Raw genomic sequence first — 27,553 nt, 5'->3', positions numbered from 1 at the left:
TTAACAGAGTGATTTGTGTAATTTTTAGGGCTTTTAAAGTTAACGTGATAATAACGTGTTAACGCAAATTTGTTTTAAAGCCACTATTTTCTTTAATGCATTACATAAATTGCATCGCATAAACGCAACTTGCGAATTTTAGGTTGTAGCGGGCTCAGTTTTAAGGCAAGAGTGAAGATACTGGCATCTTATGAAACTAGAAAAAACCTAAAGAATCCACTGGTACCAACCATGTCATACTAGCTTGTTGCAAAGGAGGTTAAATAACGCTCCGAACTTGTGCTAAATTTTGGCAAAAAGAAAAACTGGCTGGCCATTCTCTGGGTACCCACGAGTCTCCCCTTTACAGACATGCCCACTTTATGATAATCACATGCAGTTTGGGGCAAGTCATAGTCAAGTCAGCACACTGACACACTGACAGCTGTTGTTGTCTGTTGGGCTGCAGTTTGCCATGTTATGATCTGAGCATATTGTTTATGCTAAATGCAGTGATTTACAATAATAAATATATACATACATTTGCATAACGCAAGCATATTTACCCGCTCCCATGTTGATAAGAGTATTCAATTCTTGACAAAATCTCCCTTTAAGGTACATTTTGAACAGATACAAAACGTGTGATTAATTTGCTATTAATCGCAACTATGGACCATCATGCCATTAATCGCAATTAAATATTTTAATCGATTGACAGCCGTAGTAATTTTGTACCTGTGGGCCTCGCAGGGTGAGTATCAGAAATTAAAAGGAACCCCTGAACTAAAGAAAGTGCACCTTTCACCACAACAGGGCTCCGAGCTAACTGATGACGTGTAGCCTGCGCAGGCAGAGTGCAGAAAAGGACAAGGAGGCGTTAACATCATTACTCATACTGAAATAAAACCTATGCATGAGATGGAGGGAGCAGCATGCGGTGTGTAAAACGACAATGACCATGGCAATCGGCCGCTCGGCTGAGGATGTAATTGGCTGGATGTTGAGCCTATTCACTTCTCCCCACTCAACCGGTGACTCTGGCATGTCTGTATAACCAAGGGAACAGCAAGCGCAATGCTCCTGTAAACACATGTTTACTCTCAATCTATGTAACAGTCTGCCACAGTAAAAGGTATACTCTAGAGGACAATTTGTGGAAAAAGCTATGACAGGCTGTAATGGGTGTCTGTAAGTGTGTGTGTGTAGGTGTGCGCGCGTGTGTGCAGACTATAGAGAAGGAATGAGTGTTGAGTATTCCCTCCCCTACGGGCCACACAGATGCCTATTACACACCCTCATCATCTCCCATCTGTCCCTGCAGATGCCCCTGCTGGGTAAACTGGCAACTGCTACGCTTCCACTTTCTCCACTACGACTGTAGAAAAACAATTCCGGCTTAACAGCTAATTTTCATCACCAGGAAAAAAAAGACTTTCCAGCCACAATATATACGCTATTTATTGAGCACTGACATATTTGTTCAGTGAGAAATCATGTGACCGTAGCACTTACCAAATGGGTTGTATAGTGTCACGACACATAAGGTGTCAGATATATATTTAATCATGTGTCGGCGGGTTAAAGATGGTGCACTACGACACACAGACGGAGCAGAAAAATATTGGATTCAAACCAAAGTACATCTTAGGTCACACACATTTAAGATCATCGCAGAGGAAATAGGCTATCAGTTAGAATCAGCTGGTACTGACCGGATTCTCTCATTGGTTATATGGGCAATCTCAGTCAATCTCTATCTTCTGCTCTTTTGTTCTCCTTTAGACACTTTTGAAATCAAATATTATTTTTTTTGGATGAGCAATACAAAAATGATATTACCCGGCTCAATTTCTTTGAGCACACTCTCAAAAGCTTTATCGACTATTCATATAATATAATATCATGTAATGAAGTCCTTCTTTTGAAAATGTTCCTCCAGTTAAAAAGCAGATGGAATATCATCCGAATGCACTTCACATAAATGATTTCCATCCGCGTAGCACTCTCTCCAATCAAACTATTGTTCTTTCTCTCGACCAAAAGACCAAAAGGGTCACAGGAGTGTAAGTCACTCGGACAGATCTGGCATGCATTTTGTCTTCATTAGCTATAGCAGAGTGTATGTACAGAATGAACGGCACTGACCTGAGCCTGCGTGGATGTCCATATTAGCAGTGCATGACAAGCCAGAAGTTGGGCAGGGGAGAGAAGAACAATGATATGATCATTAGTTTAGATTTTGCCTGCAGTGACAGAAATGTATAGTTTTGCTTAAATTTGATATTTTAGAAAATACTGCATTCTGCTCTGGGTTTCATTAATGAGGGTAAAGGATGATTAAGTACTTCATCATCTGCAGTGATTCTAGCGGCCCTGCATGTTTTGCCAAACTGAATGATTCATAGTGTTGAGAGAGTTTTAAAGTGCTGCAGTTGGTTGCAACAGCTGTGCAATGGCCAGACCTGCAGCTGAAGGCAACTCCGAGAAACTAATTTGTCTGGAGATGGTGAGAGGGAAGTCAGCGCGAATGAGCATATGCTCTGAGAGGCTGTGTGCTCTGTATCTAAACAAGGGTTTGCTAAAAGTTACTGTTGTGTTGTTTACAAGAAACCGTTCGGGCTGTTTTTCACAGTAAAAGGGACATTCAAATAAAATCCTCTGACCCAAGACAGTACTAACATTTGCTGTAAGCATAGACCTTTACTGGACTCATAGAATGCTTCTTTGAGCCAAATACCATATGCTTCTGGCAGTGACAAATGGTTATAGTTAGAGCATCCATGTATATACTGCAAAGCCCCCTGGATGCCAAAATAGTCACTTTTTCCTCTTCTTCATTCATTCCTTCATGGGTGCACATCTGAATGGGTCAAACCCAGGACCATGTTAAACTTATCTTCATTTGTGGTGAATTTAAAGACCCAGGTATATAGAAAATATGTGCATTTAAATTGCCTAGTACATGGCATGTAAAGTAAATTGCATTAATGTGCGTCAATGGTTATGGCTTCCATCCAAAAAAAAAACACACCTGCAAAACTTGATGAAAACCCCATGCACACAGACACACATATACACACTGTAGGTGCCCATAATGATGCATGTGGATGCGTACAAAGAGAACATACACGCACCCAAACACAAATAAACACATATACAAAAAGAGACGTGAACAGGCCTCTTACAGGAAGGGCACATTATTATTGTAACCAGAGACTAATGGGACAGGAAGCCTTAAAGAGGAGCACTCTCTTCTATACAGGAATCCGGGGAAATATTAGAAGTAAACAAGCTTCCATTACTGCGGGGGTGTTTGAGTACATCACACGCATTTTTGAATGCAAGCTGTCCTAAGAAGTGTACAATTTTCTACTTTTACCTCTACTTTCTATGCAACGTTACTTTTGACAAAGATTTTTAGGAGTTTGGGAAGAACTTGTGCTGCCCAACAGTAGTAGCAAACTTCAACTTTCTAGCAAAGATAGCTAACATTAATGGTAAATGGACTTGCATTCATATAGTACTTTTCTAGTCTTTCTACCACTCAAAGCACTTTACACTACATGCCAACATTCACCCATTCACACACACATTCATACACTGATGGTAGGACTGACATGCAAGGTGCAAACCAGCCCATCAGGATCTAATCTAAATACTCATTCCCACACCGATGGCACAGCCTTCAGGAGAAATTTGGGGTTCAGTATCTTGCCTAAGGTCACTTCGACATGCGGACTGGAGGAGCCGGGGATCGAACCAACGGACTCGATCAACTAACTGTGGCGTTATTGTGAAATATAACGTTAGTTGCTCTAACCAGGGCAACTTAATGACCATAAAGTAAACATCATTAATAGGTCGGCATCACAAACAGAACACGTACAAAGTGTCTGCTAACCGTGTTAACTGACTCTCAGCCGAAAGCGTTGTGGTTGCTCGTAGTGATGGCAGAAGAACAGTCCTCCTAAAGGCCTTCAATTTAACTGTAATCAACTTTAAATACAGACTCATCTGTGTTTATTATCTACGCCAACCATTTACGCAAGTTACTACAAGCAACCACAGAGACATTCAGCCAGTCAGTCAGTTAACATAGTTAGCAGACGCTGAGTCAATACGACGTGCCACCGCAGTAATGCCGGCACAGTGGATGGATACGGAGGGATACGTCTGTAAGGCTGCGTTTACACCAGATTAGGCGTTGCGGCGAAAACACAGGTTGTCCCATTCATTTTGAATAGGGGTAGTGCGTTTGGGCTGCGGCTGCCAAATAGGGTGCCGAAAACGAATGCAGCGGCTGAAAGGTAGAAACAGAATCAACGCTGCTGTGGCCAATCACGTAACCGGCGATTCAGAGCTGTACAGCCCAACCTTGAGGGAACAAAAGACGTTAATCGTCACGGTTAATGGGCCATTAATGTGACTCTCCCACACAACCCCTACAGCGAATCACCGCAACGCCTGATGTGGTGTAAATGCAGCCTAAATCTCTCTAACTGTCAAAGTGTGACCACAACTTCAAATAGACTGTGCTATTACTGTCAGCAGGCACACGGATGAGTTAGAAAATAATGGCTCCTCTGAGAAACACGGAGGGATCTATTCCCATGTGATGATGACCTCTCAAATATACTCATGACATGAAAAGTTGAATATGTGCCAACATGTAATGCAGCCATTAGGAAGACTGCCTGTGTGAGTTAGACACCTCGTTGTTCTCAGAAAAGATATATTGCTGCAAAAATAAGCCTTGCTTTTGCCGAATATTGAAATCTAAGCTTCTGTGAATGATTTAGATGTGAGAAGATAAGATGAAATGCAGCCACAAGGCTGACAACGTTATGCAAAAATAATGTGTGTTATATGTTCAAATAAACCAACACAGCCTACTGTAGCTTACCAACAACCCACCCATTAATTTGGAAAACCTGAATCACAACAACAAAATCCGCAAAAAACAAAAGTGTGAGCAACTAGAGACTCTGTACCAAGGCAATAAGAAGTCTGAGTTTGTCATCTGCTCTTAAGCCCTGCTGACACACTGATCCCTTCACACTTCCAGATGATTTAAGACTGGGGGGATAACATGATGATCTCCTGAGGGGAGCACAACTCTGCCATGAGGGAAAAAAAGGGATCAAAGCACATGGTATTCTATATGCAACTTGAAATATCAAAAGATGTTATTCTATGGAACTTGATGTTCGTAGCTACTTATCTTCTTATGAGTTTAAAATATAGCAACGAGCTTATTTAAATTTCCCTGGCACACATAATAACCCGGCCATGTTTGGTATCTATCTAGAGCATAGTATTACTGTACTTGTACAGTAGGATCGTATTAACATATGTATTAGCAGTTTTGTCTCAATAGTATAACAGACACAGTGTTCAATCAGCTGTGATTATCTCCGCCAGGAGATTATGTATTCGGCGTGCGTGTGTCTGCAATGCATCTCCGTGTCTGTCTGTCCAGGGCTAATCTCGCATACTGCTGGACTCATCAGCCTAATAATTGATGTGCTCATGTATGACTGTGTGCTCAAGGACCTCTCGTGGTTGCAGTGAATCACACTTTTCGAAAACATATTTTTTCGACAACATATTTTATCGCCAATTTGATACATTGACTGCTAACTGCTCACTACTCTTAACCTGCCGGTGAGTGATCAACAACTGCTTCAGTTTGGACTTGTGTCCGCTACGGATTACGAATCGTTCCTCTCTTAATTTGTACGCCTAGACAATTGCATGCATGTAAATGTATGCAGTGTGTATGTATTTATTAGTTAACTATCGGTTAGCAAATGACAAACTGCACCGAGCGCTGACTACAACAGAGTGCATCGGTATGAGGAGAGCTAGTTAGTTGTTAGCAGCCGGGGGGCAGCAGAATCCTGGCATGTAATTGGCTAATACAGCTAACAGCTAACAAAACTAAACATACATCATGACTGACAGTTTCTGTTCAGAGGAAGCATTAAACAGTCATGAATTGTTACAGTGTACTGCATTTTAGCTGCACAGAGCAGGTGCAGACAGCTGCATATAGATTAAAATGAGAATGTATCTGTTGTGTGAGGCATACAGATGAAAAACATGTCTGATACTCTTGCGGCCTTGACGGGGGGCAACTGTGGTCTGTATTCATTCAATCAAACATAACAGCAGTGGTAGTTGCGGACACACCTGCTGGAGATCTGAGAGCACTTTTCTAGTTTTTCCATGTTATCAGTACCCACACATGGCCTCGAGACACACGACTGTAACAATTAATTTGGATCTTTGACCACTGAGTTACTTTACATATCATACTCTCTCCCTCCCACTGTCTTCCAATTAGGTCTCTTACCACCAAGGACGCCAATGAACTTTACAAGGCCTTACAAGATTTATGTCTTCTTGAAGCACTGCAGGGCAATGGCGTGACTTTCCATAATTATACAAATTATTTGGCCATCAAGCTCTATTTCCAGCACTGAAATGATTTCTTTTTTCTCATTTACTTTGTTATCTATTACCACGACACAGCTCAACAAGACAGGAGTGCATTAGCAGAGACATTTTGCAAGCACTTAACCCTGCATGCACCTTTAATAATAGCTATCGTCAAATATCTTTGTCACATACTTACACAAACATTTGGGAAGGAGCTCCCCTGCCTCTCTTTCACAATTCAAATTAAGCAATTTGTACTTCAAGGAAATAAAAACTCGGATTAACACTGAAAACACTGATAAAGTCACAACACAGTTCACAATCACAACAACACCTGCAGGCACCATGTAGACCCTTTTGTCTTACGTTTCTTGTGGATGCAACATCAACTTCTTTATTTTAGTGTGGTTGACACATGTTATTAAACAGCCAAGAGAAAATGCATCGCTAGCCGTTATAACGTTAATACAATGTTAAATATAATTACTATGTAGTCAAATCTAGATACATACAAATAACGGGTATTTTATTGATTGATACTAGTAGAGTAAAAACTAGAGTTTGGCTGTATTTATGTTTTATTAGGTTACAAAGCTCACGGCAACAATTGTGACTTAAAAAAATCATCCCAGTTATGAAATGATGAGCATGTATTTAATATTCACCCAGCCCCTTAATACAATTTGCTTTTCTAATTAGCAGATAGAAGCTGTGATTAACCTTTGTATCTGAAGTAAATGCTGTGGACCATCTGGGTGGCTCGAGGCTTTAAGAAAAGATAGAGAGGCTCCAAAATCTAGCCTTTCTGGGTGGCAGCGCTTCAGGCTGCCTTAACAATATGCATGGTTTGTAATGCAAGGAGACACCTCGCTTTCTGTGCTGGGCCTACAGGGGGAGAATAACACATGCCCAAGCACTGCTCTACGTTAATTACACCTCATTGGCCTTAGGTAGCTCCATCAGCAGTTGGCTCCAAAACTCTGTCATTCTAATGAAGGAGAGAGATGAGTTCAGCACCTGGGTGTACTCAGGTAAAAACTAGAACATGTGTGCTCTTTTATCTTTTTCTGATATTTGGGATTCATCCATTCTTTAGACTTGCTATGGGCTGTTGTTGGCTTATTGGACAGCATACAGACGGATGACAGATTTGATTGTTATGAAATTTGCTATAGATGGTAATGGTTCCCAGATGATGAATTACAATTTCTTTGGGGGCTTATCTTCAGTGAGAAAACAGCCAACTTCTCTCTCATAACACAAAGTCATGTCAATAAAAAAGTACATTTTGTTGAATTGTTATTCTAAATTGCTACTTTTAGTCCTTTTTTATGTGTATTTTCTTGAAAGAATTCTCACTTCTGATGTTTCCTCTTGCTCACCCTACCTCAACTTCTCACCCAGGCTCCTGTGATTCATATTTTCTTCCTCTAATACCAAACCAGTTGACAAGAAGAATTAAAGGGACTTATTTTTTTGCCAATGTGTGAACAGGTTGTAACCTAACCTAAAAAATGAGACCTTCCGTGAGTGTAGACTGCTCTTATTATGAAGAATGTGGGCTGTTTTTTTCCAGGAAAATCCAACGAATGTGACGTCATGCGAGCTCGCGAGTGCGAGAGCTCCACTACACGGCTAACGGTGTGCAACGATAGCTACAATTTGGTTTGAAATGGGGTCCGCTAACGGCAACAAACAAACAGCCCTGACCACAACTCAGACTCCAACACAAACTTGTTACATCTAGTGAAGCCCGTCAGGCAAATCGATTCATGGAGGGACCTTCGTTTGGCTTTGGGTATCAAAACTGGCAAAATTCCTATTGGACAGGTAAGCTAAATATACTGCCAAGCATGTGAAATATACAGTATATTGATATTGTGGTTTTAGCTGTCAATCACGTTCAGTCGTCACGTGTCGCCGCACTGTTTTGACTGATGCTCGCATCTACGTAGTGCGAGCACAAGCGCGAGAAACAGTACGCCGACTGTCGGTGACTTTAAGGCCACAGGTGTCACTGTTAACAAGCATTTCTAATTATTACATCTAGCCCTTTTAATTTACTGACCTTGATGAATTGTCCACAGTGGTGAAGAGAACAGTGGACCAGGTCAATTAAAAGCCAAGCCATGCTAAAATAAGCTAAGCTAAGGAAATGATCCAGCAACTACAGTAAAAACTGTGAAACACACACAATAAAAGAAGCATTAGGCAGTTATAAATACAAAAGTATAGTCAAAAATGAAAGGGACAAAGTGATTTAACGAAGTTGTACTTGTTTAGTGAAAAACCTCAAAATTGCACTTGAATAATGAGCAAAGCAGCTTCTATCGTTGAATAGCAGCTGTCCTGTGTAGAGTAATGATAACGCTTAGTGAGGCAGAGACCAATACCAGATGTCTAGAGACAAAGTGGGAGCAAAACATTAAATGCAGTTAAAAACACCTGGATGTTATGGTTGTCTGATAATGCAGGTGTCATTGTGGTCCACTGAGGGTAGAAGTGGCTGTAGAGTCTCAAAGCAGCAGGCAGGAGGTCTCTCTTTATACTGTATGTGGAGCATCCTGGCACCGAAGGAGCTGCTACAAGCACTTATGGTTCTGCGCAGTGGGTGGCAGCTGTTGCATATAATAGATAGTCTGGTCATCACTCTTTCAACTCCACGTACTCTGGGGAAACCAAAGAGCACCCCAGGACAGAACTGAACTCACTCATTAGTTTGACTAGTCTCACGAGAGACTAGAATAGTCTAGTCCACATGTCAAAATGTCCTTGAGCAAGACGCAGAAATAAACTGAACTAAATTCCTCCAATGGTTATAGGCCAGTGATTCTCTGTGTTTTAACTGGTGTGGTTGGGCAGTGTGTTGCCACGTTAAAGTGCATCAGCAGCTCCTTTGGTTTTAACATTGAGCTGCAGGCAGGTCCATCGCAGATAACGCTCCACAAAATCCTAAATTAGCCTCCCATTATTCTTGTGCGTCAGTGATACAGCAGACACAGCTATGACTGAGTTGTTTGAAAGCTTTTGTAGATGTAACGTTCCAGATGATGAAAGGAGACAGGACTCCACACAATCCTCAGGATAATGACCACTGCTTTCACTCTGATACATGGCTGGCATGAAAACAACAGCAGATACATTGCTGAGCTCACTATGCAGGGGGTCTGAGATAGCCAAGGACAAGCCTTTCTAGACTCTTCATATGCTTGGACTGGAAACTGACCACCTTGTGGCCATTCCCTGACAATAAGACTGAAGATAATTGATTATAGGGATGTCACACTACTAGAGATTTAGTAGTCAATGCCAATACCAGTGAAATTCCACAATCTCGATACCAATTCGATGCCATGGTAAAACAAAAAGAGTAAAACAATAACTCCCATGTACTTCAACACCTTTATTACTGGAGCTAACAGATAACGTTAACTAGCTCTCGTCCTGCTGATTTCAACACAAAATTGCATTATGAGGGAAAATGTCCACTGGATGCATCAATAGTGATTTTACTGCATCCAAAGAACATTTTCTATCATCGCCGACTCCGCAGGATGACGGGGCGCTGTTAGTCTCAAGCCCCGACAGTACGTTACTGAATTTCGGCATCAAATTTGTATCGAAGTATCGGTTCTTGGGACATCCCCGATAGATAAGATTAGTCGCCTAATCGATTAAGAGGTGGAAATCCTGGCTAAAACACATGAGCTTTACAGCAGATCATTTCTTAACTTATTCTAATTACAAGCTCAAGAGTCTTGGAGCAGACAACATCTCCTCTATGGAAAGCAGCATTGATAAACAGCAGATGGCCATGAGTTCATTGAGTGTGATCATAGTCCAGCAGTTAATCAAGAGCTCAGCTGTTTAGGTCTAGTTCATGATATATGCACAACAGAGCAAGTCACAAAACCCAATGCTTTCAAGTTTAGGGCTGCAACTAGCGATTATTTTTATTGTTGATTAACCTGTCGATTATTTTCTTGATTATTCGTTTTATTAGTTGTTTGGTCTATAAAATGTCAGAAAATGGTGAAAAATGTCGATCAGTGTTTCCCAACGCCCAAGATGACGTCCTCAAATGTCTTGTTTTGTCCACAACTCAAAGATATTTGTTTTACTTTCATAGAGGAGTAAAGAAACCAGAAAATATTCACATTTAAGAAGCTGGAATCAGAGAATTTTTTTTCTTAAAAAAATGCTCAAACTGATTAATCAATTACCAGAATAGTTGGTGATAAATTTAATATGTAATTGACAATTAATCAATTAATCGTTGCAGGTCTATTTGAGTTACTAATGTTTCTCTTGTGGCGATATGAAGTGTGTGGGGAAAATCTGAATTCAACTACCTACAATAGAGCCATAATGTGTTTCCCTTGAAGCCAATTAAACAAGGGATATGTCAAAGGATATAAAGTTAATAAGAATAAAAACCCTCTAGTAACCTCAGTTTACCAAGCCAGAGCAAGAAGAAGCTCGCCAAAACAATGCCAACAAACATGAATACCTCAAAACTAACCACATGAGTAGTCAACATTTACTGCTGCTGTAACCAATAGCATGAATCATCACAATATATTTCCTAAGAAGAAACAACAAAAAGACTGGGCACGGGCAGATAGCAGCACCATCAGAGCTTAGCTTGGCAGCCATACCAGCAGGCACCATAACATCGCCCACAAGCAGATCTGTGGGGAAGCAATAAAAACCCTTCAACAAATTAATGCCTATAATGTACTGTATCTGACTGTTTTCTAGCCTGTTCCTCTAAACGGGCACCACGGCAAAGCTCAGAGTATATTCGGAGAAAAACAGCCAGCAGCATCAGCAGTCTCATAGCTTACTGACATTTGCCAAGTACACAAACACCCAGCTGAACTGAGCCATGGAATCCAATGATGATATGTAAGCACCACGCAGGCACCAAATGCTTCATTTGGTGAAGTAAACCGGCGAGCTTTGGGATTCGACGCAGATCATGGTGATACATACGGTGGTTAAAACAATTTTTGAGACTTAAAATGATCTCGAGGCTCCAACAGCACAGGCAGAAAAACACTGACGTCTGCCTGGAAGTGTGCGTTTGTGGGCAACCACTAATATTAAATCGGTCATTGCAGAACGCTGTTGGCAGCAGTGAATGTGGAGCATGATTATGTCCTTTATAAATCTGATATGAAGTGGTATGATCACACTGTTGGCATGCAGGCTTGCCGATTAAAGGCTATTTAGAGCATCAGCAGCTAGGTGGAGAAAAAGAGTGAGGACACCGTGACGGCTTCGATAGATTAAAAACGATGCATTGGATATGCATTGATAGCGGCATACTGTACGTCAGCTGTGAGCATCACTTGAATTGTCTGCCTGAAGCTTACAGGATTGCCATGAAGCAGCCGTTGTGTTTACTCTGTCCTATGATTCACGTTGTTATATTAATATTATAATCATCCCTAGCAGTGAGACGCTGAGTGCCAAAACACCCCAGTTCAACTGTGACACCCAACGCGATAGATGCAGGAGTGTGTTTTCACCGGTATTCACACATGACTTGAACCCACGTTCAACACGTGATGCACAGGGTTTGCATGTGGATATTTATTAAGCACTGATAATTATGTGATAATTATGTTCCTCTGAGTCTGAACTCGACTCTAGAGCACCCAAACTACTTACCAGAAATACATTTACAACTGAGAGGTTGCATCAAGGCACAAATGGCCAGGATGCTTATCACTTCATCCTCAAATTAAAACACATTGTCTCTGTCTATACAGTATGTGGCGTTCACAACGCAAACGCCACCGGTGGAAAGGGAAGCATCGATGCAGAGCATCTTATTCAACCAGCCTTGTTTCATTTCCTCTCTGACCTGCAGTTGCAACAAGCAGATCAAAACATCAAGAGCCCAAATGGACAACGACCATATTGATTTTGTAGTATTCTATCGGAGGATGCGATTCTACGGAAATGGGGATCTTACAGTGAAAGCAGGAAATTATATTCTGAGAACAGAAATATATAGTAATTGGTAATTTGCTCCCCCACAACCTCAATTTTTTTTTTTTTGAAGGATAAAAATAAACGAAATATAGCACAAACAAACACACACACACACACACACACATATAACACAAACGGTTCATTGTTGGACAGCATAAGTCCAACAATGAACAATAAACACAATATTAATGACAGTAATGTAATGTAACATATTTAAAGGAGCAATATGTAGCACTGACAGCTAGCGTTTAAAGGGGAACATCAGTTCAAATTTCAGCAGTTCTGCTCTTCTGGTGTGACTGATAGCAGTTAGTGCACGTTTTCGCAATTTGAGGGTTACCTTCTAGACATGACCACGTTAGCAAAACAAAAACAGACGTTCCGGACCGTAACGGAAAAGGAGAACATACTGTCTGTAGCATTGTTGTCTTAGAAGCCAGTATTTCAATTCAGCATGTTTCCTTAATCTCTGATAACATAACATGGTCATTTTATGATTTATTACAGTAAATATATTACATATAATATATATGCAGTATTGAAACGTTTGTCCTCCTGATGCATAAGTTACATAACACATCTGAAAAGCTAAAAAAGTGAAAAGGAGGGAATGGTGAGACGCTTTTCCTGTGTCCCATGCCAGCTCCTCACCCACACACAAACAACGGCACCTGTCTCGTAACCTTACAGATCCCTCTCTCACACACACACAAACCTCCCACCACACACAACATATGGTATGGTGAGGAGAGGCAGGAGTTGTCTCCATGGGACAGGGCCAGTGTGGATGGAGTGGAGGCCCCAGGCGTTAATAGAGTGAAAAATAACTATCTGACTGGCACAGCGGCTGGCAGACAGTTCTGTTACATTATAAGGAAACGGTGCATATACCACTTGATATCTCAGCATGTGGCGGCAAACACTTGTGGGAGTTTTAATGAAATTTGGATGTCTCCTGTAATTATAGATACGATTTGCCTTGCTCTGCCTTGACATCTGTGAGCTCTCTCTGTAGCAGCCTCTCAGGGCATCTTCTATTCAGATATGGGCTACAAATAGATGTACTGTAAAATCAATCTGTGAAGATCCATTACCTCATCAGCATTTGGATATTTGCTGGCATTTTCATATAAATTTAAAAAATAAGTGATATACAATTTTAAGTAGATTGTATAACATTTTTTTTTTTTAACAAACAAAAACACATTTTCGGCACAACTCACTTAGAACAAGTGAAGTGGAGTGAAATATTCTGAATACCTAGAAAATTAATAATTTATTCTTACAAGGAAGTATATTTGGACAATAGAGATACGAAATAAGTTTTTCTTCACTTTTACTTTCAGAATATGAAGTTGTTTTTCTAAAGTCTGGAATGAAAAATATTCACTTTGTTAAAACTGTAGTGCAGTTAAAAACAATACTTATAAAGTTGTCCACACATGATCAGCAGTAAAATCGGTCTGCGCTGGCTTGTTTTCCTACAGGGAGAGCGGTGAGGCCTAATTAGGCAGAAGCATTACCTTGGTGTGGCGCACCGCTCAAAATTGCCACAAGCTCTGCGCTCAAAGTGCGAAATTATTTCAATTTTGGCCTTGGTTGCCGCTGACTTTTCAAAGTGCAAACAATGAGATAACAGCTGCAACTGGTGTTGCCTATAAACAATGAAGTAGCTTCCATGTGCACTGTTCGATGACATATTATATATGCGCTTTGATTTGTATTCACGTTGAGCGAAGGGCAAATTTCTTATCATGTGAAGACGGCTTAACAGGTTCTGATCAGTGGTCAACCTCCAGGTCTGAAAAGTGAAGACAATGCAGAAGTGCCTTAAACTTGCATTCTTTCTAATAGCCAGCAGGGGGCGACTCCTCTGGTTGCAAAAAGAAGTCTGATTGTATAGAAGTCTATGAGAAAATGAGCCTACTTCTCTCTTGATTTATTACCTCAGTAAAGATTGTAAACATGAGTTTATGGTCTCAATAACTAGTTTCAAGTCTTCTTCAATACAGCATGATGTTCATTTAGTCGATTATGGTCCCATTTAGTGTCAAATAGATCATAAAGCAGAGTATGCTTTAGGGCGTGGCTACCTTGTGATTGACAGGTCATTACTAGGGCGTTGTCCAGTCTGGGAGTTGTCCGTGTTTTCATCTTACAGATTTAACCCTTTCACAGTGTGTTTTCAGTTCATAAAAGTTACATATAACCTTTTTGGGCACGTAAAAACATCTTACTCAGCGTTCGCTTGTATTTAACTCCATCCTCGTGTCGCTTCTGGTTGCAAAAAAACAGCCAAACTCAATGCTTCAAAACGGCAGTCCACAAACCAATGGGTGACATTACAGTGACTATATCCACTCCTTATATATACAGTCTATGGTTCTGATATTTTTTTATATACAAAATCGACAACGTTAGTCACTGTTGCTACGCCTGTCAAGATTTCCTGTCTAATATGCAATTTACAATGATCAAAGTGACAGATTTACCTCTCAAAATTCATATTAACTGTTGTGGGTCTGTTTAGTGTACACAACTGGCCGAGAACGACAGAAGTTATAATGTTTTTCTGAAAATTTTTTCAGCTTGTCCCACTTTTAATGTTACAAGTGAAAAGGCTTGTCAGAGCTTGTGGAGTGTGAACTTCACCTGATCTAATAAAAAGCAGGACAGGCTTTATTACAGCCCCATGTACACCGCTTCGACATGTGGAGAAATCAAAGTCGACAGGCCCGCGGTGTCGATGACGGTCGCTAAGCTATGATTAGACAATTGCTACAGGGGAAGGGTTTGGTGTTTATTGAAAACACACCTACAGCACAATTAAAAACATTCCATTGAAAGTTAGTGCATTAATTATTCTTTTCCACTCGATAACACTCAGGATCCACAATGACAGGTTCTCAGTGAGGTGATGCATGAATAATTCATTTTGATTACACTCGCTCTTGATCGTCTTTTACCGATGCAGAAAGTCATACAGCCTACCTCATTAACAACGCGCTTACAGTTTACTTTACAGCCCCAACACCTGCAGTCTGCTAGCCATTTTTGCTCGTTATTTCCATGGTGGCACTTCCTCTTTCTCTCCGTCTCCCTCTCTCTATCTCTCTCCCTATCTTACTTGCTTACTCAACCATGTGATGAGAGGATGAGTTGTGGCGCACTGTAAATTTCATCTCCGTCATGCAAGTCACTTCTGGCCGTGGCTCGAGGGGAAACATCTGCTGGTGGGAGCGAGGCCGCACTTTGGCTAGAGAGTAGTTCACAGTGGGCGATAAGAGAGCAAGTGTTTTGGAGAGAGGACGAGAGTCATTAGGGATGTGAATATTCTTTGTCATGCTGCGCCCTGACAGAGACTAAATGAAGTACTGAGGACCAACATAAGTATGAGGGCTGAGGGGTGAAGTGCTCAACACAAGGATTTTTTTTTTTGAGACCCTGTCAAGAAGTCGCTCGTGACCATCGAGGAGTTTCCTTGTTACACACAACAGCAATGCCTACAGGCCGATAGTAGAGGTTATCTTGTCTTTCCACCCACACCTCGGACAGATGTACTTCACTTTAAATAGCCAATTTGATAATGTTAACAGTGAGGCCTTGTCCACCCTCGGGATAAATCCGCGAGGGCATCGGCAACAGCGAGCTCCAATTTCAGTGGCGAGGGTTATTGCAGGGCATTACTACAGAGGCCATATAGACCTTGTTAGTGGGCACTTAACCATCTGTACACAAATCTCCACTAGAACACGCCGGGATATTTTTCACACAGCCGTGCCTCATCTCCATACTGACCTCTACAAACTGAAGTGTCCTTTCAAGCCCATTCAAGCATACAGGCAGCATTCATAAAACACTTCCCCTCTTTAAACCGTGACCCCGTGAGAGGTGCGCTGCTGTCACAAAATATTCAGAGCGATACGCACGGATATTACCGGACGATGGAATATCAAAAGCTCCCATCTGTCCACTTGGCCCTTCGTGCCCCCCCTTTCTTTCCGTTACTTGACACCGCCCTGTTTTTATGTCAAGGAAAGGGCATGTCTTGTAAGGCGAATGATTTTCGTCTGACTGAAGACATCGGGAAATGAACAGGTCACCCAGGAGTCCCACTGGCAGATGGGTAATAATAAACCTTATCATTGAAATGTGAGCAGAATGCAACAACTCCACTGTGGATTTACGTGACGGCGTTGGGCTGCAACACAACCGCGCCTGGAGGACTGTATTTTCTAAAAGCTTGTGTAAAAAATTAAAATGCAAACTACAGCATGCATACTGATCCCATTCCGAGAATGTATGTTTGTGTAAAACATGGAGCAGCGTGGACACTATTAGAATTATGCAAACTAGTTTGTCTACATTAAGCATGGCCTCCCTATTACATGTACTATGGTGGTGAACATGAGTGTAGATTGCCCTCTATTATACGTGCCCCTGCATACAATCAAGTCCGGGAAGAAGTGACTTGAGAACAATGTCGATGGATGATGAGGTCGACCTTGTTTGGTCGTGTTTGCTGTGTCTCCATATGAGAATTGAAATGCATTTTTCTAATGTCCACAAGCAAGTGCTGGACAAAAATACACTCAAACAATCGCTCAAAATGGCTCTAAATAATTTGCACTTTAAACACAGACTGATAACAGAGAGCATGCTGTCACAATAACAGTTACCTTCCACACTTTGTTTCCATTGTACAGGACGCTATGGATGTACAAGCACTGGTGTACACCTTACCTGATTTTTCAAATCCAGCTTGGGGCATGGGCGTCCCCCGTTGAAAGCTTTCTCCCTGAGCCACTTGGACCTGATCTTCAACCCGCTGCCACAGGACGCGCTGCAGGCCGACCAGGCTGACCAGTCGCTGAGCTTACAGTCAAGGGGGCAAGGGATGTGGCAAACCTCCACCGTGTAGCCTGAAATTGAACATTGGCAGACAGGAGGGAGGGGGGGTGGCGAGGGAGGAGGCCTGATTCAGACTTGCTCAGCGGCTGCAGCGAGGATCACATTAATAATGTCAGACACACATGCCACTGGCTTGCGCTCCGCCAGACCTTGGACTTGCTCGCTGTGACACCAAGAGCTAATTATCTGACTAATGAGTATCTCATTCTGTGCCAGCACGGCAGAGTGAAACTGCTTAAGGGTTTTCACACTCTATAATGCTTTTTGTTTGTTTGCAGTCTCTGGATAACTGTATTAGCATTTTTCACCCAATTGTCTATTACACTGAAATATGCAGAAAATTAGGACATAGACGCAGAAACTAAACATTTACAATAACCAACGCATACAACAGTGGTTCCCAACCTATTTTCCTTCTACATAATAATAGTATAATACTTATAATATTAGTGGAACCTGATCTTTATCTGCAATTGTGCACATATATCGAGTTTGAACAGAATGTAGCCTAATAAATAAAAAAAAAAAATAATAAAATACATATTTTTAAATAGTTTTATATACAGACTTTTGTATAAATTATTCAGTAAGTGTGCTATTATGATTTTAGTTATACATAGAGCAGACAAATCCTGGTGCACTCCCTGTGATCTTTGGCGTCCCCTTGAGGGGGGCCCAAACTCCAGGTTGGACACAAGATGGCATTACATTACATAATAAGGGTTTCACCAATATCAAAATTTCTGATTACTCTGACTACTAATGTCTAGCCTACATACTGGCAAGCACTGAATATGTTGCTTTTATTTAATAACTTGATGGGGCAAATAAAAGCACCAATACGTTATGCGATATATTTCTGTCCTACCTGAGTCCGTACAGGCTGTTGGGTCGACCAGGTGTCCCTGCAGGTCGATGCAGGCCACAGCTCTGTAGCGCAGACCTTGACCGCACTCCTTCACCTCCCGGTGGCTCATCCAGCCCTGCAGGGACCCCGGAGCTGACGGATCAGGGAGGATGCATGCAGACCAGTTCCCATAGGGCTGGGACAAAAACTCATCGCAGGGACAAGTCTCTGTCTCCTCCAGAGGGTACAGCTCCTTATTCAGGCAGTGCTCCTTCTTTTTACTGCGACCTAAGAAGAAGAGGGACAAAACAATGGAGTAACTGTTCACTGGGTGGCTGATAAACACTGTATGAATAGGGCTTGAAGTAGGACTGCTCAATTATGGCAAGAATCATAATCACAATTGTTTTGTTCAATATTGACATCATGATTATTTAACATGATAACTCATTGACTTTGGAATCATCATGAATTAGGAAAGAAAATGTTTTTAACATTTTAACAAGTTAAATGCATCAAACTGGTGCACTTTGAGAGCATTATTAAGAGGCGAGATGGGGTCCATTTTTGAGGACGGGTCAGGTGGGTTGCCGACCGGCGGACTGAGGACAGTCCCGGTTGACAGTGGCACCACAAGCAGGAAGCTCCGTCCCTCCCCGCAGGAAGCGAGGGAGCATCTAGCACAGGCCTTTCCAAGTTGACCTAGAGCTGGTTGCGGCACACTAATACAGAAGACATACGCCGGGCGATGGCCAGCCAGCGCTGGGGAGAATTCCCACAAGGGAATCCTCCCACACCGAGCGGCACACTAATACAGAAGACATACGCCGAGCGGTCATTCCTGACCTGCTGAGCAGGGCGAACGCGGATCGCTGTAAAGGAAAGGGGTGCGCTGGATTTATAACGCAAGACAAAACGAGAGCATCATTGCGAAACAGAATGTGGCACAATAATCATTTTATTTTGATTATCTTGTTTTCATAATCGTTGGAAACTGAAATCGTAATTGAAATTCAATTAATTGCACAGCCCTTGCTTGAAGCCAACTTGTTCCCATGCTTGAATAGAGTATGAAAAACTGAATGCAGAAATAGATTTATTGTTTCCTTTAAACATAATTTCATAGAGAGCCAATAAAACAGTTCCGCAACTGGAATGGCAAAAGGAGAAACTCTGATCAACATATAAATAAAACTATAATGACTTCTTTTGTTAATTTATTTATGATCATTCATAATGCATTCACAATATTACAATGTCAGCAGGTCAGCAAACTTGACTACCAGTAAACTATAACCTGAGTGTAAATTGTTCATTTATGTCATTGTGATTGTCAATGACAGCGGTCACATGCAGGCATCATCATTCACTTTCTCTATGTCAGTGGATCGCAGCAAGACAAGCAAAACTTAACGAGCTCAAGCAACACTGCATAACGCATTGAAGAGGAGCAAAGTAGCTGACACATATTATATAAAAGACAAATCTGTCACCTTGTTTGCGAAACAGATGAGAGAACATCTTGTGTGTCTTAAGAAAGTAGATGTCAAATGTGACATCTTTACTAACAGCAGCAACACACTTGAACATGAATGTGTTTACCACTTTTCCCATCTGGTTCCATCAGGAATCGTCAAATAGACAGCTCTGTCTAAATTTTTGGTAACATAACACAAATTGTTGCCATGGTATAGGGGTTGGATTAATTCACTCTTCCCTATATTTTGACTTTGTTTCATTTAGAGGAAATTATCATAACAAAGTAATAGCCAATCAGTCAAAAGTGCTCTATGACCGGTGGCAAAGAAGCCTTTCTCCTTGTAATGCATATTCAGAAAGCACTTGAAATGACCCCAGGGAATGATTAGTGCTATTTGAAAGCATATTAAACTTTAATTTTTCTCTTTATTTTGAAGCCCCTTAAGGGAACGGTGCACACTTAATGTCTGTGTTACGTCACTGCAGCTAAACTCCATGAAGGTTAGACCTGGTTAATTGTTTTTCTACATAAAACAACACATTCTGTGCGAGTAGAATGCAAAATACAAACAAGATTATCGTTTTACTCAACTGGAACACAATTTCTATACTTCTAACCTTTAGTGTGTCATTTGTATGCAAATGCACCGTATTTAGGCTTAACACGTATAGTAGAGACATTGTATGCTACCACGGAGCTCCGAAAGAGTAAAAACTGCAGCTGAGTGTTCTCCCACTGAGGAGGAAACACAGAAAGCGGAGTCGTTTCCCTAAAGAATCTCTCGCCTTTATTCTTTTTTTCTTCTGATGCACATTTATTCCCTCTCTTTCTTTTTCATCCACGACTTCTCACCAGCACACGCGGTGGTTGCTGTTAATGATTAACGGTGCACAGAGAGCTTTTGATTCAAAGGGTTGACAATAGTTGAGAAATAGCAGCCGATGCAGAGCTGCACACATATCCACCCGCTGTTATATCATTAGTCACTGATGTTCAGTTCAGGAGTTATTTTGTGATCAAGTGCTGTAATTCTCTTTTTGGTGCACCCACGTTCCCTCAGTCTGCCTCGTCTTCTTGTTTTATATCACTTAATAATTTCGGATGTTTTCCATGATGCTTTTGGAAACCCCTAGTAACTGCACAAAACACAGCATGTCTTGTGGGTGCCATGTGATCTACTGAGGCTTCTTTTGATGGAGAAGTTTAGTGTAAAACTGTTTCTGTGAAATCAAACGTGATTGCAGCTACACTCTGTTACGTATCCTCATACAACGGTTCATATGATGTCTTACGAAAAGTCATTCCTCATGTTTTGTGTGTTTTCCTGCAAACGTCCAAAAGCAACACGTGTCAATTTCTGCTCCAGTCTTTTCAAAATAAACTTTTGTCTTCACAGGAAACAAACTTAGTTTAGGCAACAAAATTACTTTTACCACCAGTTATTAAACTCGTGACAACACCAGTTTTACCGATTACACCGGTCATTTTACAAGCAAAGACGGCGCTCAATATATGTAGCCCGCTTACTTTGATCTTTACCACTGGATGGCTGTGTCTGGCCTCTCCGATCCAGTTTTTCGCTACTTGGCTGCAGGTTTCCACCTGGAGCCGCTGCGCCGCGCACACCGGCTGTGACCGCTCCGTCCTCGGCACGGCAATTGCCTCATTAACATTATGTTTCCCTTATAGCATTGGGTTTAAATCTGAAGTATTGCCAAATAGGCGCTTTCGCTTTTTGCTTTGACACTAAATCTCCCAACATCGTCTTGTCTGTCAACTCTCTCTCGTCCCGTGTGTGTGAAATCTGACACCTGCTACTCTGTGTTGACTCCATACGGAGCAGACAGTTTCACTTTCAGATTGTAGCGTCGTCCGTCTGTGTATTGATAACATGCTGCTGATATGCCAAAATTAACTAAATGAGTTTTATTTCTATTAAAAAAAAAGCAAAACGACGGTGAGCAAGTAATGTAATCGTTTTATGCCCGACCACCGTGTAACACCGGTAACACCAACTACAGCAGCAAGCCTGGTTAGGTTTAGGAAAAGATTGTGGTTTGGGTTCAAATAACCTAAGTATGGAAGTTACGTGACAAATACATCAATGATGACTTCTGGTTTAACATGGTGTACGGACACCGTTCTCCTGGGGAAAGTCTGGTGTTTTTTGACCCATCCCCACCTCCTCCCGCAACGTTTGTATACTTCTTGGTTCACAATTACGTGGATTACATAAGAATTGATTTCTAGGGATATATACAAATTACTTTTCATATCTACACTAGAAACATTAATTCATCAATTCAATTAATATTAGAAAATGGATGGAGAGATGCACCATGGACTGAGAGCAGTGATTTCTTTCTTTAAAATCTCAAATATACAGCGCAAAACACCAGCTCCAACGCTTTTGTCTAATGAGGGTGAAAATTAATTTTTCATTTCAGGCTAAAGACCTCCATTAAGACCTCCATTATGACCATTATAGAGCTAACCTCTCAATACAGTTCACTTCAGGCTTCAAAAAATTAGTCCTGTCCGCTATATCTGATGAGTGTTAATAGATGAGCATGAGCAGGAAAATAACACAGCAGCTGAAAGGCGTGTTTTCCTCTCAGACGCTGTCACTTTTAATATCTGGACAAGCAACAGATACAAACTGTCAAGCTGTCCAACTGCTGAAAAATCTCTCTCATGATTCATGATTGACTGTCTGCTTCGCATCATTGAATGGTATTATATAGGAGGCTTCGTTTCTCAGCAGCTATCAATAGGCTGCTGTCATCGACATGTTAGTGTTGCTACAGTACATTGGTTTAAAATAAATTAAACAGTTACCACTGTCAACGCCACATGATGTACATGTCAACACTAACCAAATAATGCAGTTGATAAAAGAACTGGCATCCATGCAGTATTTGCATTCAACTCATAGTCTGTAGTAGAGAGAGAGAGAATCCAGGCGAATGGCTGGACTGGAGTTTGGCAGATGAAAACGTTTGATATGTATCTTCATGTTTTACAATTTTGCAATGCACAATGCAATTCAAATATTCTAATTCTTTTTTTCCCCCTAAATGTTGACTGAATGTAAATAATATTTAGATCACCATGAGTGACACACACTCTCCGTTGTCTGAGGGTTTAGAATACATATGTTTAAATGAAGACCTAAACACGATGGCATGACCAACTGAAGGTAAAGAAAGCCAAACCCACGGATGAATAGTAATAATTTTGGTGATCAATACTTTGTTTTTTGACCAAATACCTTCAAAACTAATGGCATTGTCATCATCCTCAGCTGTTCTTTGTGTTAGGTGCTAATTAGATAATGTTAGATGGTAACATGGCAAACACATCTGTTCTCAAACCTTTGCCAGGATACGGCCTCAGAGAGCCGCTAGAACGGATGTAGACTCATTGGTCTTGTTAATATTTTACATTTATAGATATTTATAGACTTAGAAATGCTCTGCTGACAAAAAAACATTGAACTATACTCTTACACTTTTTTATATGTAAAACTTTTGAACATTAATATTTAAAATGGTGATTTTTGTATGGCTGTTGGGTGTGGTTTTGAAACAAGCTGTTATAGGCTTCTACCACACCCTCACACATACTTTGTTTTTCTGTCATGTGAACTGTATTTTAATGTCTTTTTATGTTTGTGAAAATTGATGTGAAATGCAAGTTTAAGGTACTTCCGCATCGGCTTCACTTTTCAGACCCGGAGGTAGCAGGACGAGTCTAATTTCCTCGCCTTAAAAGGAAACAAATAAGACATAACCTGTTGTATGTATGAACACCTGTTGGAATTATATTGTTTATATGTTCATACTGTGTTGCTTTGGCTGTGGTTGTTTTCTTTTTGTTTGGCTATAATGAATCCTGCTTGTCCCAACAGAACAGGGCCAGTCAAAATTGCAACATGCCCAAGTGCGCGTTGCTTTAATGAGTTGCATTCCCCAAATAATAAGCAAATTGCTATGTAATTGTCATAATTAACGTAAACACCATGTTTCCGTTCTGTGAAATAAAAGTGCTACGGAATTCCTTGACCTGAGCCAGATGGAGAGAGAGAGAGACACAAACATCCAACACACACAAAACCTGGTGAAAGGGTTGCACTGCAATTTTGCTAATACTGCTATATTTGTGCACTCCTATTTGTTTCATGGATCCTGGGTGTCCTCGGCCTCCTGCGTGCCCAGTGAGCAGCCCATCTGTAGTGGGTCTGATTGCAAACATTCCTCACAGAGTGTGAACTCACTGCCATCGCATGGCAATTCACCAACAATCTGTTCAATCTACGCCGCTGCTGGTGGTTGATTGTAGGGCGCCAGTGCAACATCACTTCACTTTGACAACTACATTACCGGCGACAGCACCACATACACCAACAGGCACTGCAAACGATCCGCATTTAAGTCTGCGATAACCAACTTGTTTTAGCATTACGCATTTTAATTAAACATCATTTTCAAAATGATCTCCGTATAATCTTTGTTGAGCCGATGCTCCATTAGCAGCAAGAATACTGTGCAGTCTTTGTCTCGGTAACACTGCCAGAAGTGTGCTGAAAAGCATCTGCAAATGTGGATTGAGTGGGGGAGCTTCAGTTTACAGTGGAATGGCAAGGCCACAGGTGAATTAGCCTGACAAAAATGTCAATAGATAGACACAAAAGATCATTGATGTCCCCTTCAGGGAAATGTCAACATGAACCGTTCCTCCATTTGCTGTCTGTCATCGGTCTGACTCCAATTTTCAAAACTGATTAAAAGCCTGACAGATGTTCTAGAAAACTGTTGATGCAGAATCATGTTTCAATTTTGATCTGCAATGCTCAGTTTTAACAGTTGGTAAGACTGATTCATGAGTATTTGTTTACAGACTTAGAGGATAACTCAGTATTTTTCAACCTGGACCCTATTTTACCATGATTTTGTGTCTAACTGAATAATAGCAACAAAAAATTCTGAAGTTGGTCCAGTATCGAGGGAGATCGCTTTAGATGGCAGCTGCTCACAGGCTGCAATATGGTGCTATTGGGGCAAGTTGGCACCGTCTTTTACATCTACTAAAAGTGCTTGTTTTTGCCATGACAGGGTCTGATTGTTATTCTAAGTGTCTGACATTATGGAAAGAGTCTCGCTCAAGGAGAAGTCTCGTTCTGAAATCTGGCGAGGTAACGTGTTGCCGGAAGACGACGGTGGAATAGTTGAATACATCCATGGTGGAAACGCGAGCGCCGGCCGGGCAGAGTTTGTTGTGTTGGAGTACAGAAAGCGTAGCTTAGTGTTATCTAATATATTTTCAATGTCATGGCTGAATATTTAGATGATTTCGACAATGTGGAATTCAGATTTCACACAAGACTTCTCCTTGAGCGTGACTTGGACACAATAACAAACAGACCGGATCAAACAAAAGGTTAAGAAAAACGTTATATTTCTCTGTAGGATTCTTTCCATAATGATTATAATAACAATCTGAGCCTATCGGTGGCAAAAACAAGCACTTTTAGTGAACGTAACGTTACATTTACGCTGCTCACTTGCCCTCGCGGCTCGTTTCGTGACTGCCGGTTACAGCGTTCTCCCTCAACACTGGACCAATTTCAAAAATTGTTGTCCCCATAAGTCACTTAGACACAACAACATGTGAAATTAGGGTTCAGGTGGAAAAATACCAAAGTGACCCTTTAAATCTTACTGTGAAAATTGAGCACATAAGACAATTTCTGACTGTGTGAGGCTACTAACTAACAGAACCAAGTCATTTTCAGTGCAGTAGCTTTCACCATGGAGAGAGACATATAAAGGGAACTTTAGATGTGACAATTCAATGACAAGAGAGCATCTGTAGTATGCTAATATTGCTAACACTGCATAACTGATAATGTCATTCAACTTTATATTGCTACAAATATTTTCTAAGTCAACAAATTACAATATATGGCCTCCCAAGTCAACACTCCCAGAACAGTCATGTCATAAAATAACAAGTTTCTCCTTTCTATGGTAGCCCGGCTCTCCTGCAACTGATAGTAAAATCCATGTACTGTGAGATAGGTGCATAACAAATCCCATAGAAACCCTCTCTGTGCACTCCAGCCGAGTGCTGTACCTTCAGTTGTTACTGAACTTTTCCCCCCACATTTAATAACATGAAATAAAATAATCAATTCAATAATATAAAATAATAAAATAACAGCATACTATCAGACAATTTAGGAGGAGAAACAAAACACATAAAGTAGAGAATACACAAGAGCAAAGATAAAATTGAGCCGTAAAATAAAATATAATAAATTCAGCTCCCTATAGCAAATTGACCGTTAGAACTACAGTAGTTCTATAAAAGGCCAGGCTAAAATGATACACATGAGATACTTAAAAGCTTATTCTGACAAAGAAGGGAGTCGGAGCAATTTTGAATGGCTCAGTAACAAAGCTGGATAGTGTAGCTAAACCATTTATCTGCAGTTAAGCTCTTACAGATACACACACAAACTCTCTGCTCTCTGATCTGGGGCAGAAATAATTCACAGAACTTAACGTCTGAATGCCAATATGACATCCAACATCCTGGCTGAGAAGACGAAATTAGCTACAACTCAATACTTTACCAATAAAAAACATTTATGCGCGGATCATTTTTTCCGTCCAAATCAAGTCGTCCTTCATTCTGACAGGAGTCAAATTCAAATTACAGCAGCATCTGCATAAATGTGTATCATTTAGACATCAATAAATCAGTATCCTATTAATGTTAACACGTCAGTATAATTAATATAATCAAACTAGAAGACTGGCATCCTCTACGCTTCCAGAGCAAACAGAGTTAAAGGTTTCAGAGCTCTTGACAAGGAGTGACATCATAATTGCGATAGGAAACAAGAGTATTTGCTGAAAATGAGATCTTAATTTTGTGTTTTGCAGGTATATGGTATAAAGAGGCTTGGTGTCATTTAGCCTATTCATTGTAAGCATATCAACATATCGGTATCAGTTAAAGACGATATATGATTTTTTTTTTTTTTTTTATAATGTTACTGGCAGCACTTTTAAATATGCAAATCCTCAGCCAGAGATCATATCAGTCTATAAAGGATGTGATTGTCACTATAGCTGAGAAGCCTGAACCTCCAGCGTACACTTCACTTACTATAGAGGAGTCACAAGGTGTGATTTAAGTGGTTTAGGGCTGTGGTTCCCAACCTTTTTCCATAAGGGACTCCTTTTCTATCATTGAATAAACTGATGACCCCTGCCTAAGTGATGCATTTTATGGATATTTCATATTCTATTCATTGCATAACAATAACAGTACAGAGCAGCTGATAAATGAACCCAAACAGTGAACACAATAACTGCAGAACGTCTGTGTAAAAAGAGCAATTTGGATGAATTCTGAGCAGATTATTTCCTGTGAATGTTGCATCAGAGACGAGTTTTTCGGCTATTTTTAGGGACTTTTAATACAATTCTCTGTCTGTATTATGTATTTTTTTTTTTTTTTAATCTTAACAATCATACATAATTAATAGGCTTCTTTTTTGACAAAGTCAGTGTTTTCTTCTCCCTGATGCTTGGCCATTGTCATATTAGCGCTTTGGTTGTTTTTAAGGCATTTTTTTCTAATGCAGGACGAGGCTGTTTAGCAGAGAGGGAAGGCTCTGTGAATATAACTGTGTTCATGTCTTCACCGTGCCCTTATCCTGTTTATGCTGAGATATCGGCAAACTGTATATATTTTTTTTAAAAGTTGTCTTACACCCCTTAAAATCACGAAGGCCTGGTGACCCCCCGGGAAGTTTTGGTGACCCCTAGTGGGGGTCGGGACCCCCAGGTTGGGAACCAGTGTTTTAGGGGTATATC

General features: G+C 40.8%; 1 protein-coding gene across 3 annotated transcripts in view; it reads right to left on the bottom strand.

The window, feature by feature from the left end:
• thsd7ba (thrombospondin, type I, domain containing 7Ba) overlaps positions 1 to 27,553 on the bottom strand; it is a 225,895-nt gene that overhangs the window by 29,652 nt on the left and 168,690 nt on the right. For all 3 annotated transcript variants that reach the window (XM_074659769.1, XM_074659768.1, XM_074659770.1), the window contains 2 exons: positions 18,206 to 18,472; positions 17,170 to 17,348 (listed from right to left, as the gene is read on the bottom strand). In XM_074659769.1, coding sequence (XP_074515870.1) covers positions 17,170 to 17,348; positions 18,206 to 18,472 — 446 coding nt within the window. The remainder of the gene's footprint in view (positions 1 to 17,169; positions 17,349 to 18,205; positions 18,473 to 27,553) is intronic.

This window comes from Sebastes fasciatus, chromosome 14 (genome assembly GCF_043250625.1).
Source record: "Sebastes fasciatus isolate fSebFas1 chromosome 14, fSebFas1.pri, whole genome shotgun sequence".
NCBI lineage: Eukaryota > Metazoa > Chordata > Actinopteri > Perciformes > Sebastidae > Sebastes > Sebastes fasciatus.
This window is presented reverse-complemented; position numbering and strand designations above follow the sequence as displayed.